Genomic DNA, 17,056 nt, shown 5'->3' on the forward strand with positions numbered 1-17,056 from the left:
CTCATCTATTTACTTCAGGTACATCACATTTGCAACTGTGCATCATTTTCCAAATTATCAGGGCTGCGTCTGGATCCTGATTTTGTGGAGATCCCTGCCCTTTTGATGGAGAATTGGTGTGTTTTAAATAGTTTCCCCTTTATATTGAGCTTCTGTATTGTTAGCTTATGGTCTTATAAGTTTGAAATACTCGTGCCAGGTGCTATGAAAACCTCTCCTTGAGACTGATCTCAGGCTTTCATCAGGTACTTCCACTGTACTTTCTTTCCATCCTCGACTATTTTCAGTAAGATGAGACACTTGAAATATTTCAGATACTCAGACTTGCTACTGTTCTTTTTTCCCTTGCTCTTCCATCCACGATTGCTGCTGCAAAAAATGTTCTTTTGATTTTTGAGAAGTAGTTCCATTAAAACAATGAAAATAATCAACAGTCACTTTGAGGAAGAAACCAAAGAAAAAGGCCTTATACATTTGCTTTTTTACTTGCTTATTTTAACCTTCATGCTAGTTGAACCATAGACTCCAAGTTTGACACACTGGTTTCTATTCAAAAACCATGCTTGAGTGAAAGTTACTGCAAACAAGTTTGGTAATTTATTTTATATCAGATCGTTCGATTATGTTAATCCTCTATCTCAGTATATGCCTTTTGTAGGATATCACAAAGCCCATTAAGGATGATCTTTGTAAATCACTTAAGAGATGGCGATGCTCCTTCTCAGCACTGAAATTGAAACAGGAAATCTTTTATTGTAAGCCTTTCTATTAACTTGCTAAAACTTAGCAATTTACTTGTTCTTCTTCTAATCCATGAAAGGCTAAGTTATTCTGTTCTTTGGGTCCCTTTTAGATGGTAAAATTGGTAATTTGGTATTCTTCAACTCAAGCATGTATAACGTTATATTCTAGGAAATATAAGAATTTTGTCAAATACAATTGCTGCTGCATGTATTCAGAACTTGCGCTTGTCATGCATGCCATATTAATTTGCCACTATTTCAGTGACATGCTTACTCCTTTCCACTTTTTCTATGATATATTCTTGGGATGTACAATGTTACATGTTAAATAATCAGAAATAATCTCATGTTATCTACAAAAAGAATCACAAATACCCATATGTCATCTCTACTTGCTCCAGTCTAGATTTGTCCTGCTTCTGAACCTTAGCCCATCACCTTATGATATCAGAACCTGTACCCTTTCTGTATAGGAGAATACCCAATTGAGGCACACTCTAGGATCAAGTTTCCTAGAAATTCTTAGTGTGAAGAAAGCAGAGACTCAAACACCTTCAGATGAACAGTATATCTATTCTCACTCTTTAAAACCCCTAGAGTTTAGAGGACTGAAAATTGAGGATTTGAAGTGGCATTCTATTGAAAAGATAGGCAGCAACTAGAATGACATCCTCCCAGTAGGTTTTTGGTCGATTCATGGTAAACATAAGAGATCTTGCCACTTCTTAAAAATGCCTAATTTTCCTTTCAGCAATCCAATTTCTGTACTAATGTAGGGACTTATAGTTTGAGATTATCCATTGAACTTTGATAAACACCAAATCTTTTGTCGTATTTAGATGTCACTGTCAGATTTTTATTTTAGCCTCAAATTGAGTACAAGTCATCTTATGAATGACTGAAAGCAATAGAAAACCTCACTTTTGGCCTTCAATAGATACACTCATGACATCCTAGAGTGACAATCAATAAAGGTAACAAACCTTTGATTCCAGACAAAGAAACAGTTTGAGTGGGGTTCCCACATCATAATGGATAATCTTAAAAGGAGTAGTACTTTTATCATCACTCAAAGGGCAAGAGTTTCTAGTATGCTTGGCATATTCACAAGCATCACAAAATAAAGATTCAACTCAGTTCTTTAAAACAAACTAGGATACAATGTCGGTAAAACAAAAAGGGATGGGTGCCCCAACCACCATGCCACTAAGATTATTTATTGGTTGACATCCGTATTTCCTCCAAAAATATGCTCTGACCAGACTCCAGAGTCTAGAGTTCCATCAAACATATATAAGCCATCATGCAATTTACCACTATGAATCCACTTCTTTGTTTGAAGATCTTGAAAAACACAATGATTAGGGAAAAACTCGCTACTACAACTTAGTTCCTTAGTGATGGCAATAATAAATAACTGTAATGTCCCATTTCATGAGAAATTACCTTTATGTGTGAAATTACCATTTTTCCTTCCCCTTAGTATTATCATACTTTTTATGTGTTGCAAGAATGGTTAGCGTGATCCCCGATACAATTGGGTGAGAGTTTGATGGATTTAAGTCTTTCGAGTGGTGTTATACTGAAATAGGTGACTTTGGTCAACATTACGAGATCCGCGCGTCAGATGGTAATTCTGTCAATTGCTTTGCGTCCAAAATGTTGAGTTTGGTCAAGTAGGGTGGTTGGTTAGAGTTCCAAGACCTTAGGTTGAGATTTGGGATACGAGAAGTTGAGTTTTTGGCCTAAGAGAGGTCTGAGAGGGTATTTCTTCCATAACAATCTTTTTTTGAAAATCTGACGATTCATTGAGTTCGGAATATCGAATTTGGTGGGGTAGCATGTCTGGTTTATTTTTATCGGGTCCCAAACGAATCTTGAGGGCCTGTTCAAAGACTTTAATAAGATAGAAAATGTATTTTTCTGGTGCTGACTGTGGTCAACAGACCCGTTTTTAGGGCTGGAACAACCCTGTTTCGGGATTCTTCCTTTTTTTCTCATTTTCCTCCATTTTCGCTCGATTGGGAGCTTGGGAGAAGAGACTTTTGAGAAATTTCTTGAGGAAACTTGTGTAGGTAAGTCCCTTTATCGATTCTATGTCATTTTCTTCGAATTTCATCTTCAAAACACTTAAAAATCAAGATTCCAAATGAAGGTTTTCCCCATAAATTGAAAAATTGTTATTTCTTTGATTTTAGGCCCAATTCCTACTCATTTTTATGGGGTTTTCAACCACAAACTTCTTTTTACTTGAGGAATTTGTTTTTCAACTAAAAATCTGATTTTACCCTTTTCGAACACACGGGCTAAATTATTTGGCCTCCGCATAGGCGAATTAATACAAATAAGCCCCCATACAAGAGAAACAATGTAATCCACAATTTGTTTTTTTTTTAAAAAAAAAACAATGTAATCCACAATTTCCAACACTTCAATCTCATGCTACCCTTAGCCCAGTTCATAAGAATGGTTAACTACCCAACCCAGTCTAGAGGAAGGATAAGCCAAACCTACCTCGAAGGCCCACACTTCACTCGAATCACTCCACTGATGCTTTTCTTCTATAAACAGTGTCGAAAAGATCCCCAACTATAAAAAGGGAAGATACACATCTAGACGGTTCCAGCGATACCCATATTGCTAAGGTTAAGAACCAGGTTAATATCGTCCTAAAATCTCATTGAAATCAAATATAATAATCATGAATAACATAAAAAATGGACAAAAGAATTGAAAAAAAAATTAGACAATGAGATTTTTGTTGTATGGGCGGAGTGTTGGCCAGTTAAGATCTCTCATGTTCAGAAGATGAATGTTGCGGAAATAAGAATGTTGCGATGGATGTGGGGGCATACTTGGAGAGATAGGATTCAGAATGAGGATATCTGAAACGAGGTAGGAGTGATTTTGGTGGAGGACAAGATGCGGAAAGCAAGGTTGAGAAGGCTCAAGCATGTGAATAGGAGATGCACGGATGCCTCAGTACAGAGATGTGGGAGGTTGGCTACGGATGGTTTCAAGAGAAACAGAGGTAGACCGAAGAAGTATTAGGGAGATGTTATTAGATATGACATGACACAGTTTCAGTTCATTTTGAGGACATGACTTTAGGTAAGAGAGTGTGGACGACACAATTAGGGTAGAAATTTAGTAGGTAAGCAGGTGTGGAGGACACAATTAGGGTAGAAAGTTAGTAGGTAGCAGTGTGTTGTCTTGTCTTCTATTCATATTAGTAGTTGTAGTGGTGCTCTTGTAGTTTCTTGGCCTTTGATTTTCGTTACTACATGTTTTTTGTATTATCGTATCATTTTGTTGTAGTTGTTGTTCTGTTGCTATCGGTTGTTTCTTGTACTTCTGTTGCTCCTTTTTGGGACTGCTTTGGACAATTTTTCGTTAAGCCGGGGTTCTATCCGAAACAGCTTCTCTACCTCTGAGGTAGGGGATAAGGTTTACGTACACTCCACCCTCCCCAAAGACCACTTTGTGGGGCTACACTGGGTATGTTTTTGTTGTATACGGAGGGGGAGGGGTGGGCACTGCACTCACCGCTCAGAAGGAAGATGTTGGAGCAATGACTGTTATCATGCTTAAATCCTTCAACTATATTAGCTGGGAATATATTAAACAAATGTTTTGGTCAGTTGAAAGATGGTTAATGAAGTAGAGAAAAGCACAAACCTAAGAATTTGTCGCTTTACATTTCAGAGTCACTTAACAGAAGTTACATCTTTTCAGGTCTATTCGATCAAATTATTCATTCAACTGAGAATGTTGATATTAATGGGCTGTTCAAGCATCTCTACCCGAAGGTATGCTTTGTCACTCTTGTTTAGTGGAAAACCAATATTTGTGTGCTTAACTCTTCTTCATTTCTTCAGGTTATGGTAGGATTACCGCTTCTAAGAGGAATAAACCCAGCTTCATGTTTTCCACGAACTGCTATTGGCTATGAGGCCACTTGCTACAGTCACATCTGGAGTGAGGTGTCCTGCTCATCCTTGTTTGTATATGTTTACTTAACAAATTTGTCATTCATGGATGTGTTCCTAAAGCCTAACAGCTTTTGTACATGTTTTCTTCTCCTCCATTTACTCCCTCTATTTCTTTTATATGACACTCTTTTTGTTTTTGCTTGCTCCAAAAGGGATGACACCTTTATATACTTCAAAATTCCTAACTTTGAACTTTCTATTTACCATTCATGACATGCTCTTATGACCATAGAAATATCATGACATGTTTAAGATCACGAGTTCCCGATACATTTTTGGTATATGCTAAAAGTCTTTCTTTCTTTGCTAAATTAAACTCATGCCCTACCAAACATGGCCATATAAAATGACATGGATAGAGAGTCAAATTTGCTAAATGCCTCACAAGCTTCCTCATGTCATGCTTTCTCATCAATTTTCCAGAATTTCAGAAGTTTTTGGAATATATATGTTCTATCTGATATATGGTTTGTGGTTTTGATAAATTTATCAATTTCTTCCTAGGTCTTTGCTGCTGATATATTTGCCTCGAAGTTTCATGATGATATTTTCAACCTGCAAACAGGCTTGCAGTTTAGGAATAAGGTACCAAATACATCCCTGAGATTACTCTCCATTTACTTTTCTTGGATTTCATGTTTAGATTGACGATATTCGGCTGCCTTGTCAGTAACTTACGGTAATCCACTTAGCACATTGATGTCTGATTTGCAAGGATGGGTTAGTATTCGTAAAACCTGAGTGATTAGTATTGAGTGATCCTAGCAAATAACCTAACATTGATAGCTCGCTTGTTCTTCTGCATGTTTAAAGACCAAACTAGCTTCTGCAATAAGAGATGTAATTTTCCTCTTCTTTTTGTGATTATTGGAGGCACAAGTTGTCCTTCGTGGACATCCGATTTTGAAGTAACATAGCCTGGTATGTCCGTTGCTGCAATAGTTGCAAAATCTAGATTACCATTGACATGTACCTCAGATGTTTTTCAAAATTTCCAAATTTCAAATCTAGCCAACTGATTCCCCCTAAGCCACTAGGACTGCTGTCTCATCCACATTCAGCTATGTTTCTATCAATTTGACACCACCTCCAAGGGCCAGAAAAGGTGAAACTTAAAATTTCACTGAACACTAGAGAACCTTGTCTACATGTAATTCCCCCATTCTCTTATTACGATTGCAGTATAAGCCCCTCCTCCTTGAAATATTAGGGCCTTTCTGGTTATGAGTATTTAGTTTCACTTATTATTAAAGGTTTTTTCGTTTCATGACGAGACTCGAGTTCAGGAAGTCTTCATGTTCCTTCCCAAAGTTCGTGCAGTTTCTAGAAACTGTCTGGAAGATCTCATCCTAAGCTCGTTGCTATATTGCTCATGCATTAACTGAAGTAATGACATGAAAAAACTCCCAGTTTGAAAAAATAATATATTTTCGCTTTGTGATAGGTGTTGGCTCCAGGAAGAGGAAAAGACCCCCTTGAAATGTTGTCAGATTTTCTTGGGAGGGAACCATCAATGCAAGCTTTTCTTGACAAGAGAGCTGATATATATTAGAGCTTTGTTTCACTTTTAATAGCAGGGTGATTTTTTCTGCCCCATCCTGTATAGTTGTAGAAGCTGGCAAGAATATACTGTTTCTCATCATGATGGATAATACTCTCTAGGAGAAGACACAAAAAAGACCAGAAATGTGTAATGTGGTTAACCTTGCTAATGTAATGTTATTGTCCCTACTTTTTGTATCAAATTTTTGAACGGTCCATAAGTACAACAAAAATCATCATTTAGTCTGAAAAAACATGTGGAAATCAAGTTTTAAATTTTTGATAGTCATAGTTACACTCTAACCGTTGAAATCAACAATAACTTTGATAGTGGCCGTTTTTCTTTACATTTTACATGTTATCCGCCACTTCACCCTTCTTTTCTTATTTTTTAATTTTCTTTTACTTCTAACGAATATTCAATTTCCAGATTCATAATTGAATAATTAATATATTTGACTAAAAAAGAATATAGATAAACACATTTTCAGTTAAATAATTGAAACATTTTTAGAACTGCTCTTTAAAAATAAGCTTATTGTTCAATGTTCCTTAACAGAATCAAATTAATTCAAAACACAAATTTATTCACTCCAAGTCTTTAGCATATAAACTAATTAGATAAGATTAATTTTAAGTAATATAATTTACTATTTTTTAGATGTCAAAATAAAAATGACAACTGGGCAGTACAAGGCTGGTGGTTCACTTACAATATATTTTTTATTAGTGTTTTTTTATTAAGTATTTTAATAAATTCTTAATAAGAGCTGCTGGAGCCACATTGGTTGTGCCTCTGCCATTTTATTTTTTTTTCTCTTCAATTGTTACTGTATGATAGATGCAACAAAACCAACGCCATATAATCTCTGAAAACATACCTAGGTTTTGGCAATCACTTACTGACAGAGAAACTAAGACCTACCAATAAGCCTTTAGGCAGGCAGCGGAAATGGTAAATGTCGTCTTCCTTTACAATGACTTCTTCCTTTCCTCTTCACCATACGCAATTGTGAGATTAGAGCTGTCAAAATGGGCTTCGTCCGCGAGGCCGACAATCCAATTCTTGAAATAAGTTTGATTGGGCTTAAAATTTTTGGCCCATTTAGAAACGAGGCTTTTTAGCCCGCCATTTGGCCCGTTGGCCTCGTAGGCTCAACCCGCAAGCCTCTGATGCCAGTCCGTGAGCTATTAATTTTTAAAATATTTTTATTTTTTTTAATAGTGTTATATTTGTTTAGATTTTATGAATAAATATTTTGAAAAATAAAAAATCAAGTATTTTGCAATATCATCTTGCATGGTGAATTGTAAATGAAGATGAACTTCTTAAGGAAATAATATCACATGTTGATTCAAATGTGATCGATGGTGAAAGTAGAAGCGGAGTTGTAAAACATTAATTAATGAGTCATGTAATATTTAGAAATTTAGATTTGTTAAGTATTTAGATTGGTTTGTGTTGCTGAAGATCTTTTAAACCAGCTAGTTTTTTGTAAGAGAAATGATGGAATAATCAACATTTATCTGCTAAATCTTACGTTGGCTATTATATATTTTTGTAAGTATTCATTTAAGTGTGTGATTCATAAATGTATTTCTATAAGTATTCACTAAAGTGTGTGATTGATAAATGAATTTTTGTATGAATTGATGTCGTATTCATAGACGTCAACATTCGATACTCTTTTTAAGAGAGTAATATTATTCATTTTTTGGTTGAAGGGACAATCCGTCCCAACCCGTGGCCTGCTTAGGCCTGGGTTGAGCCGCTATTTTATTGACTCTTTATTTAAAGTAAAAATTATGTAAATCACATAGTGTAAAACATAAATTACCTCCTATCCCTACTCTTTTTCAATTTACAAAAAATCCCTTATTTTTAAGAAGTTTCTGATACATAATAAAACAGTCAGATACATTATATATTATGCCATTTTATCCGTTTGTTGAGTGATTTGGAGGATTAAAAACTGAAATTTGAATTAATTCCTACTTTTAATATGATACAGTTATTAATCCCATAAAAAAAGGCATTAACTTGTGTGTTTCAAAATCAGTTTTATCCAACATAAAACTCTAAATTAAATTATAATTTTTCATTAGTGATCTTCCCTTTTTTTTGGCAGACTAATTCTTTTTTTTTGTTTAACTCTATTTAAATTTTACATTATATTTATGTATCAAATACTTTATTTTATAATCCTTATTCCAACTTACTTTAATCAATATTAATTGCGGATATTTCACCCAAATTATTGTCAGTTCTAATTTAATTTAATTTAGTAATATAGTATCATGTGTGTAGATACTTAAAAAAATTTCATATTTTGAAGGGCAATAATTGTTCGTAATATATATAAATCATAGTACTAAATATATCTTATTTGTACAAAAGATATTAATTTTTTTTAAAAAAAAAAACTGGAGTGTATCAAGTGTAATAACTAGTATCACTGTTTGTGATATATATATTTTGATATTTCATGTATCATATACAAAATATAATTATGTATATAATTTTCTTTTTTTGTATCATGCAATATATTTACGTATATATAATAAGTGTTTTTTTATGACAATAATTACATTAATGTAATTATTATTATAGTTTTGATACAATAATAACATTAATGTCCCAATAACAGTATACATAATTCCTGAATTCATAACGGTAATAAAAATAAAATTAAAGTAATAGAATAAACAATTTTAAAAATCAAAACACTTTCATAATTTAACAATATGTGTTGTTATGTTAATAAATACTTCAAACATCTTGTTTAACTCCAAAAAACAAAAAAAAAATCAAACATTAAAAACTAACTAGCCTACATTAACAATTTCATCTTCAGATGATGGGTTTAATACATTCTTTATTCTTGAAGGGTCACCACTGTTGCTAACATATCCAGCATTCATCTTGTCGAGACCATACTTCAATAAAAGTATCGCATATCTTTTGCGAAGATAGCTACTCTCAAAACTATTACATGACATGTTGATTTTGTCACTCAGAAATTCTGCATATACAATTACGAACAGTCCGCAATCACTACAAAAACAATAAGATTAATTATAAGGATGAAATAGATACAAAAAATAAAATAAAATAATAAACAATACTCACAGGCTATCACTTATTTGTTGCATGTTGTCTTGAGCAAACTCCACATTAAACGAATGTTGTGGACCCAAAAGTTCTCCAGTTTTCTTGTCTTTATATGCATCCAGTGCTGTCCATTCTGTTCTAACAACATATCATAAGTCAGTCAAAATGATACTTAACAGACACTTTATAGCCTAACATGATACAAAAAATGCAAAGTTGTACTTGATACATAAAGGTAACTACAGTTATAAGTCTGTCTACTTGATACTAACATGATACAAAAAATGCAAAGTTGTTAATATGATACATAAAATGCAAAAATAAACTTGATACATAATTCTAACTACATATCATAAGTCAGTCAAAATGATACTTAACAGACACTTTATAGCCTAACATGATACAAAAAATGCAAAGTTGTACTTGATACATAAGTGTAACTACAGTTATAACTCTGTCTACTTGATACTAACATGATACAAAAAATGCAAAGTTGTACTTGATACATAAGTGTAACTACAGTTATAAGTCTGTCTACTTGATACTAACATGATACAAAAAATGCAAAGTTGTACTTGATACATAAGTGTAACTACAGTTATAAGTCTGTCTACTTGATACTAACATGATACAAAAAATGCAAAGTTGTACTTGATACATAAGTGTAACTACAGTTATAAGTCTGTCTACTTGATACTTTATTAAACGACAAACTTTAACATGATACATGAAACATAAATTGTGCTTGATACATAATTGTAACAACACAATGCAAACCAGTCAAAATGATACTTGTGTTGATTCAAACATACATATAATTCTATAATTTGAAATTTAAACTTAAGTTTACATATTCTCTATAATTTGAAATTTAAATTTACATACACTTTAGACAACAACATGATCAAATATACTATATCTGATAAATTGGAAAACAACATTATATGTTATATGTGATAATTGATACAGGAAATTAACATTATATGCTTATTAAAGATCTAATAAGCATAAACCCCAAAAAGAGGTGACAACCAAGAAGAGGGGCAACTGGGTTTTGATTTACATAATTTTTTTTTTATTTTCAACTTATTTATACATTAGTCATACTTAATAAACAAAATGTACAAAAAAAATAGTATTTTCTGTATCAAATAAATAATCTAAAAAATATAAAAATATTTTTTCTGATAATACAGAAAAGTCATTGCATGTGACAAAAAAAATTACAAAAAAAAAATAAAATCGAAATACTTACCGATGGCAGTGGAGGTCTGGATATGGCCATTGCAAGCTTTCTACCCCTCTTCTTGGGTGTCTTTGCATGTGCCTCTTTTTGTGTTTTATGCTTCTTCAAACTTTGTTTATTCATTGTTAGAAGATTATGCAAGCTCTTAGACTTGTTTTCAACCAATTTCGGATCTTCAAAAATATAGATTTGTTTAGAGTTTGAAGTGATATTTGAGTAATCCCAATACTAAATGACAGATGATCTATGAAATATTAGAAAAATAGAAGAATGAAAAGAGAGAATCGAAAAAGAACACAATACCTTTCAAGAATATTGGACGAAAATGGCGGACAGAGTAGACGAAATTGGCGATTTTGATTTTCAAAGGCTGACAGAGTAGACAAAAATGGCGGACAGATTAGACGAAGGCTGACGGATGGAGAGCACAAATTTTGATTTTCAAAATTGAGAAGATGAACCGTTGAGAAATTGATGCATTAATTTTGGGAGTGGTGTAAATGGGTTCTTTATTTGGGGAAAATAAAGAGTAAAATTAGGGATAAGATTTAATTGATTAGGATTTATTAGGATTCTAATTTAATAATGTATCTGTTAGATTAGATTTATTAAAAAATAGGGATTTTAGTATTTTTTAAAAAAATAAGGGAAATATGGAGAATATATAAACTTAAGTTGTATATTCAGGTAATTAATCCTTATTTAAAAGGGTCAATCTGCTCCAACTCATTTAACTCTCTAGCCCGTTAGGATTGGACTGGGTTGGATTGCACCAGCCCATTTTGACACCTCTATGTGAGATGAAGGTGTTACAACTTACAAATAATTTTATTTCGTGGGGAATATTTTGGACATCACTATTAAACTTATATTATTTTATTTTATTTTTGAACTTTTTTGCATGATGACTACTCTGTCATCTGTTCTGCTAAATAATGAAGGGTATTAAATAATTGGAGTTGCACATTCCTTCCTACGTTTTCTCAAACTCTAATTGTTTTTCGTTTTTCGATTTAATTTTGTATTATTTTGATTAAAAAATTTTCTTATTTTATAGAGGTGTAAATTAAATCAAAAACCAAACTAAATAAAAAAATAATTTAAATTAAAATTGAATTTGATTTGATTTAATTTGATTATTCAGTTTATTCGAATAGTTCATACCCCTGTTTATTTCACACATTAAAAACTGAATTTTATTGAAAATATTTTAGGCCTTTAACTTTATGCTACCATATTGTTAACCTTCCCATGGCTACAATCAACATTGAACATCAAATAAATTTAATTAGAAAGTAGGTTACAACTTGTTGATGGTTGGAACAAGCTTTAGAGCCACTTTTTTTCTAGTAGCCAATCCAAATATCTCAGACAAGTCAATATCCTGAGCTTCAACTCCACTAGGCAATTTCCAATCAAAGTGATACAACAAACGAGCCAACGATAACTCAATTGTAGCTAATCCAAGAGCATAACCTGGACAACCTCTTCTCCCTCCTCCAAACGGTAGAAACCTAAAATCTTGTCCCCTGAAATCGATATCCTTCTCCATAAACCTTTCGGGATTGTAGTCAAGAGGATCGTTCCAATACTCTGGATCTCTTCCGATTGCATAAGTGTTGATCAAGACTCTAGTTTTCGCAGGTATTTCATAGTCATCGATAGTACATTTTTCGATGGATTCACGAGGTACGAGAAGAGGGACAGGGGGATGCAATCGCATAGTCTCCTTTATTACTGCTTTCATATAGTGAAGATGTTGAAGATCAAATTCTTCTACCTTTCCTTTATTAGCTGCAATCTTTCTTACTTCATTTTGTGCCTTTTTCATAACACTTGGATGCCTAGCCAACTCAGTCATTGTCCATTCTAGTGTAGCTGCTGATGTATCTGTTCCAGCCACAAACATATCCTGTAGTGCCAAGTATAATTGTGTCAGTAGCAGAGGTGGAGCTAGAAGTTCGGGTATCGATTCAATCGAATCAGTAATTTTTGTATTTGTATTAGTATATTTATTAAATATGTACAAATATAAAGTTTAGAATTCAATTATTGACACTTGAAATTGTTATTTTAAAATTCAGAACCCTTAAGGTTAAAGTTCTAACTTTGCCTCTAGGCTCAGGAATAGAAGTAGGGGTGAACATGGTATGGTATATCAAAACACCATAGCATATTGAAATTCTTAATACCGTGGTTGGCATTATGGTATACATTTGAATTTCTTTTGTATTCGATATGATATTAGATATTTAGAAATAACATATGGAAATATCGAAAATCATATCGAAATATATAGCTACATAAATAATATTTATTATATATCATTAAAATACTAACAAATATGTAGTCTAGTACATGGGCGTACCTACCTTGTTGTAAGTGGGTTCGTATGAACCCACTTCTTCGAAAAAATACATTGTATATATATTCAATCTATTTTTTGAAATAAAACATTGTATATAATTAATTTGACCCCACTTAAACCAATAGTACCATGTAGCCCAGCGGCAAAGTCGTTACAATTTGACAATGCATCATAGGTACGATTTCTGGGTCCACCACTGGTCTAGTATGAATATAAACTAAATGTTTAGAAGTTGAAACTTTGACTATTTTATTTTGATTGAAATGCATTTAAATTGTGATCGATTGATTAAAACAAAAGAGTATTGTGTACTGTATTTTGCAATATTTTGCATATGTATTAGTATGATACAATTAAAATTTTTTTCTCAATTGTCCTAATCTATTATCCAAGTATATATAAATTGAAATTGAACAAATTATGGTTATCGATTTACCAATACCGAAATTGAACTTGAGAAAAATACCAGGATAAGAGCTTTGAGGTTGTCATCAGTAATAGGCACTTGTAGATCATCTCTTTTCTGAACCTTCAACAATACATCAACAAAATGTTCTGAACCATCATCATCATCATCATCTCTGGTTTTCCTCAAATGCTCTTTTATAATCTCATCACAAACTTCTCTCAAATCTTTCAAATTATTCATCAGTCTCTTCTTCATCCCACTCAACCAATTAACCCATTCAAAATCTGGAAAAAAATCCCCAAAACAAAACCCAGCTAACAACGCCTGTGTCTCCGTCAATACACTCACTAAATCCTTATCTTTCAATTTATCATCAATAAATCTCTTCCCAAACGCTACTCTACACAAAGTATCATTCGCTAGACCGAAGAAAACCTGACTCAGATCTACTTCAGATTGAGAACGAGACGAAATCAATTGTATCATACGGTCGATTTCCTCATCTCGTATGAATTGAAACGAGTGAACTCGTTTTGAACTGAGTAATTCCGTTACGCAGATTTTTCTAGCTTGACGCCAGTAAGGACCGTACGGTGAAAAAGTGATATCGGAGCAACCGAAGGAGAGGTACTGAGCTGCAATGATTTGTGGACGGCTACAGAAAATATGATCGTTCGTTTTGAGGATGAGTTCAGCTAGACGAGGAGATGAGATGATTAGAGTGGGAATTTGGCCGAGTTGAAGATAGATAATTTTGCCGAGTTTTTGAGAAAGATGGAAGAAGGTGTGATGAGGCATTTGGGTGAGGAGATGGAGGTGACCGATTATAGGGAGAGATGGTGGAGAGGGAGGCCGACGACGACGCCATCGTCGGCCTCTGATTTTGTAAAAGAGAATTGTGCAAGATGTAAGTGATAGTAGAAGAAGTAGCTGTAGAATTGATGCTTCCATTTCTTCTGATTCTGTTTTTTTTTTTGTTGTTGTTAGAGAAAGTTATGAACAAAAATTTTGAATACGTGTATTGGGAGTGATGTAATAGTTTTTGGAGTTTTGAACATAATATATATTTTGTAGTAGTTGGGCAGAAGGTTGTTAGTCTACTACTGCTCAAATATAATATTTTAGAAAATTAAAATTTGAAGTTGGTGAATTTAAATATCGACGGTTTCTCGAAAATTCAACAAAATTGATACATTTTTTGTCTTTAAATGTTCACTCTATGGTGAAAATCTGTTTGGTGCAATAACTCACAAAGCATCACATATAAGATGTAATGCAAAATAATACTTGATAAATATTATTATATATTTATAAATTTTAGGTGGTATTGTAAAGGATAGCTATTATATTTATTTTATAGTATTTTATTATTTTATATAATTATTGTTCAATTTTCTCATATAACAAATATAAAATTCATGTTTGTATGTTAGAGCAAAGTTTGCATAATTGCGTCTCATAGCAAATTACTCTCTCAGTTTCAAAAACAATGTCTCTATTTTCTTTGTAGTTTGTTTTAAAAAGAATGACCCCTTTCCTATTTTGGCAACACTTTAACTTTAATTTTCCATGTGCCATGTTTGAAACCATAAGATTAAAGGACATTTTGGTACATTTGAACTAACTTTAATTTAGAACCATAAGATTAAAAAGTCTTTTTTATTTTCTTAAACTCCGTTCCAAGTCAAACTAGACCATCCTTTTTGAAACGGAGGGAGTAACGTATTTATATTTCGATATACATATACAATTGAAGCGAATTATATAAAACGAATTGTATAAAACGAGAAAGAGAGAAATTATATACAATTTGAATTGTATAAAACGAGAAAGAGAGAAATTATATACAATTTGAATTGTATAAAACGAGAAAGCGAGAAAGACATAATTGAATTGTATAAAATGAGAAAGAGAGAAATTATATATAATTTAAATTTGTAAGAGAGAAAGGCAAAAGAGACTTGTGGAGGGAATATACAATTGAATCGAATTGTTTAAAACGAGAAAAAGAGAAATTATATACAATTTAATATAAAACGAGAAAGGCAAAAGAGATTTAGGCAGGAAAATATGTGTATTGTATAATTATAAGTGTATAGGACAAAGATATATATATTTGCATGCGTTTATACAATTTTCTCCCGCTTTATATAATTAGAAACACAATTTATACAATTCTATTGTATAAATCGAGAGAGGCGAGCGACAGGAATAAGCGAGCGAGAGAGGAAGAGTAGCAAGCAAGAATATGAGAGAGAAAGGGACTGAGAAACAGTTTGCTATGATATACAAAGAAATAAAAGAATAGCTATTATATTTATTTTATATTATTAATTTGTCATTTTATACGATTATCTTTCACTTATTTCTTTTACTTTCAAAATTAGTCCTTCTTTACCATATGTAAAAGCAATTCTAGACTTATAGAGATTCACATTTTGAATTAAAATTAAAATTAAAGGTTTCAATAAGAGTTTCAAATTGTATTTACTTAGTTGATGCGACTTTTGTCCTATTTCGAAAAAAACAAAAGCTAAACATTATCGGATGAAATTCTTCTGCTTGATAAGCCAGAGTGTCTGAAAAGTCATTTCTCTCTACTAACTAAATTGACCTTAATTGTCACATTAAATTTATTCACAAGAGTAAAAAAAAAAAGTATCTATTTTAAGTTTCATGTTTAAGCTATCATTTATTAATTTAAAAAAATACATATTTATTTTTTATTACATTCTTATCATGATGTTTATAATATATTTTTTTTATTTAAAAAAATTATTACATCACATAAACAAACATTTCACTATAATAAAAATTAAATAAATTATTATTATTAGTTAAAGTTAAAAATTGAAGTATCACTATTTCCTTAAATAAAATGAAAATAAATTTCTTACTCCACTACAGCTTCTTCTCATCGTTCTTTCACATTCTAAAATTTTTATTACATTCTTATCAAACGTTTGTAATACATATTTTCTTTTATTTTAAAAATCATTACATCACATTTTACATAAACAAACATTTCACTTTAACAAAAATTAAATAAATTATAAATATTAATTAAAATTAAGAATTAAAGTATCACTCTTTCCTAAAATAAAATGTAGAATATCTTTCTTATCCTACTACACCTTCCTCTCATCGTTCTTCCACATTCCAAATTTTTAGTTTCTTTTTAAAAAATATATATATTTTTATAAAAGTTTTTTAAAAAATCTTACTTCATCTCCCCTCCTAATCCCTTTAAATAATAATTTAGATATTACTTTAATTTTTTTAAAAAAAGATAATTTTACTTCACCCCATATAACCATCAAATTTTTTCTTTTACTTTTGCATCAAAAAATAGTTTTATTCTTGGGCAAAACTTTTTTAAAATAAATTTTTGTTTCTGTTTATTCAATATGCAAGTAAAATAATATTTTCTTACAAATATGTGTAGACATCTCATAAAATGAGAAAAATTTAAAAATAAATAAATAAATAAATAAATTAGAAGCGGTGAGATAGAAGGGGTGCGTAGAATTTTATTGTATATTTTATAAAAAAAATAATATCAATTTCTTTAGACAATGGGGTGAGCCGGTGAGGTCTGAATTTTTTAAAATATTTTATAAAAGAATTTAAAAATAAAAGAACGG

The 17,056-nt window shown here is 31.8% G+C and overlaps 3 protein-coding genes across 5 annotated transcripts in view; 1 reads left to right on the forward strand and 2 right to left on the reverse strand.

Moving 5' to 3' along the window:
* LOC107030536 (probable thimet oligopeptidase) overlaps positions 1-6,531 on the forward strand; it is a 32,029-nt gene extending 25,498 nt beyond the window's left edge. Inside the window, exons 14-20 of one of the 2 annotated variants that reach the window (XM_015231807.2) lie at positions 19-116; positions 200-245; positions 659-755; positions 4,479-4,552; positions 4,622-4,726; positions 5,240-5,320; positions 6,180-6,526. In XM_015231807.2, coding sequence (XP_015087293.1) covers positions 19-116; positions 200-245; positions 659-755; positions 4,479-4,552; positions 4,622-4,726; positions 5,240-5,320; positions 6,180-6,287 — 609 coding nt within the window. In that variant the 3' untranslated portion in view covers positions 6,288-6,526. Of the gene's footprint in view, positions 1-18; positions 117-199; positions 246-658; positions 756-4,478; positions 4,553-4,621; positions 4,727-5,239; positions 5,321-6,179 lie in introns of both variants that reach the window. The other variant, XM_027911809.1, reaches the window with a different exon arrangement.
* Positions 6,532-8,987: 2,456 nt separating this feature from the next.
* Positions 8,988-11,039, reverse strand: LOC107029972. 2 transcript variants are annotated; one of them, XR_003574540.1, is made up of 4 exons: positions 10,939-11,039; positions 10,645-10,808; positions 9,408-9,522; positions 8,988-9,332 (listed from the first exon to the last, which is right to left on the reverse strand). XR_003574540.1 is itself a non-coding variant. In XM_015231396.2 (4 exons), the coding sequence occupies exons 2-4, from the start codon at positions 10,710-10,712 to the stop codon at positions 9,104-9,106; spliced, it is 417 nt and encodes a 138-aa protein (XP_015086882.1). In that variant the 5' UTR covers positions 10,713-10,808; positions 10,939-11,039; the 3' UTR covers positions 8,988-9,103. The 2 variants fall into 2 exon arrangements, 1 of the variants encoding a protein (XP_015086882.1); XM_015231396.2 differs by having other exon boundaries at positions 9,408-9,527.
* Positions 11,040-11,808: 769 nt separating this feature from the next.
* On the reverse strand, positions 11,809-14,478 carry LOC107030538 (tryptamine 5-hydroxylase-like). The gene is made up of 2 exons (XM_015231809.2): positions 13,470-14,478; positions 11,809-12,547 (listed from the first exon to the last, which is right to left on the reverse strand). The coding sequence occupies exons 1-2, from the start codon at positions 14,361-14,363 to the stop codon at positions 11,936-11,938; spliced, it is 1,506 nt and encodes a 501-aa protein (XP_015087295.1). The 5' UTR covers positions 14,364-14,478; the 3' UTR covers positions 11,809-11,935.
* Positions 14,479-17,056: the final 2,578 nt, after the last annotated feature.

This window comes from Solanum pennellii, chromosome 9, assembly GCF_001406875.1.
Source record: "Solanum pennellii chromosome 9, SPENNV200".
NCBI classification, from domain to species: domain Eukaryota; kingdom Viridiplantae; phylum Streptophyta; class Magnoliopsida; order Solanales; family Solanaceae; genus Solanum; species Solanum pennellii.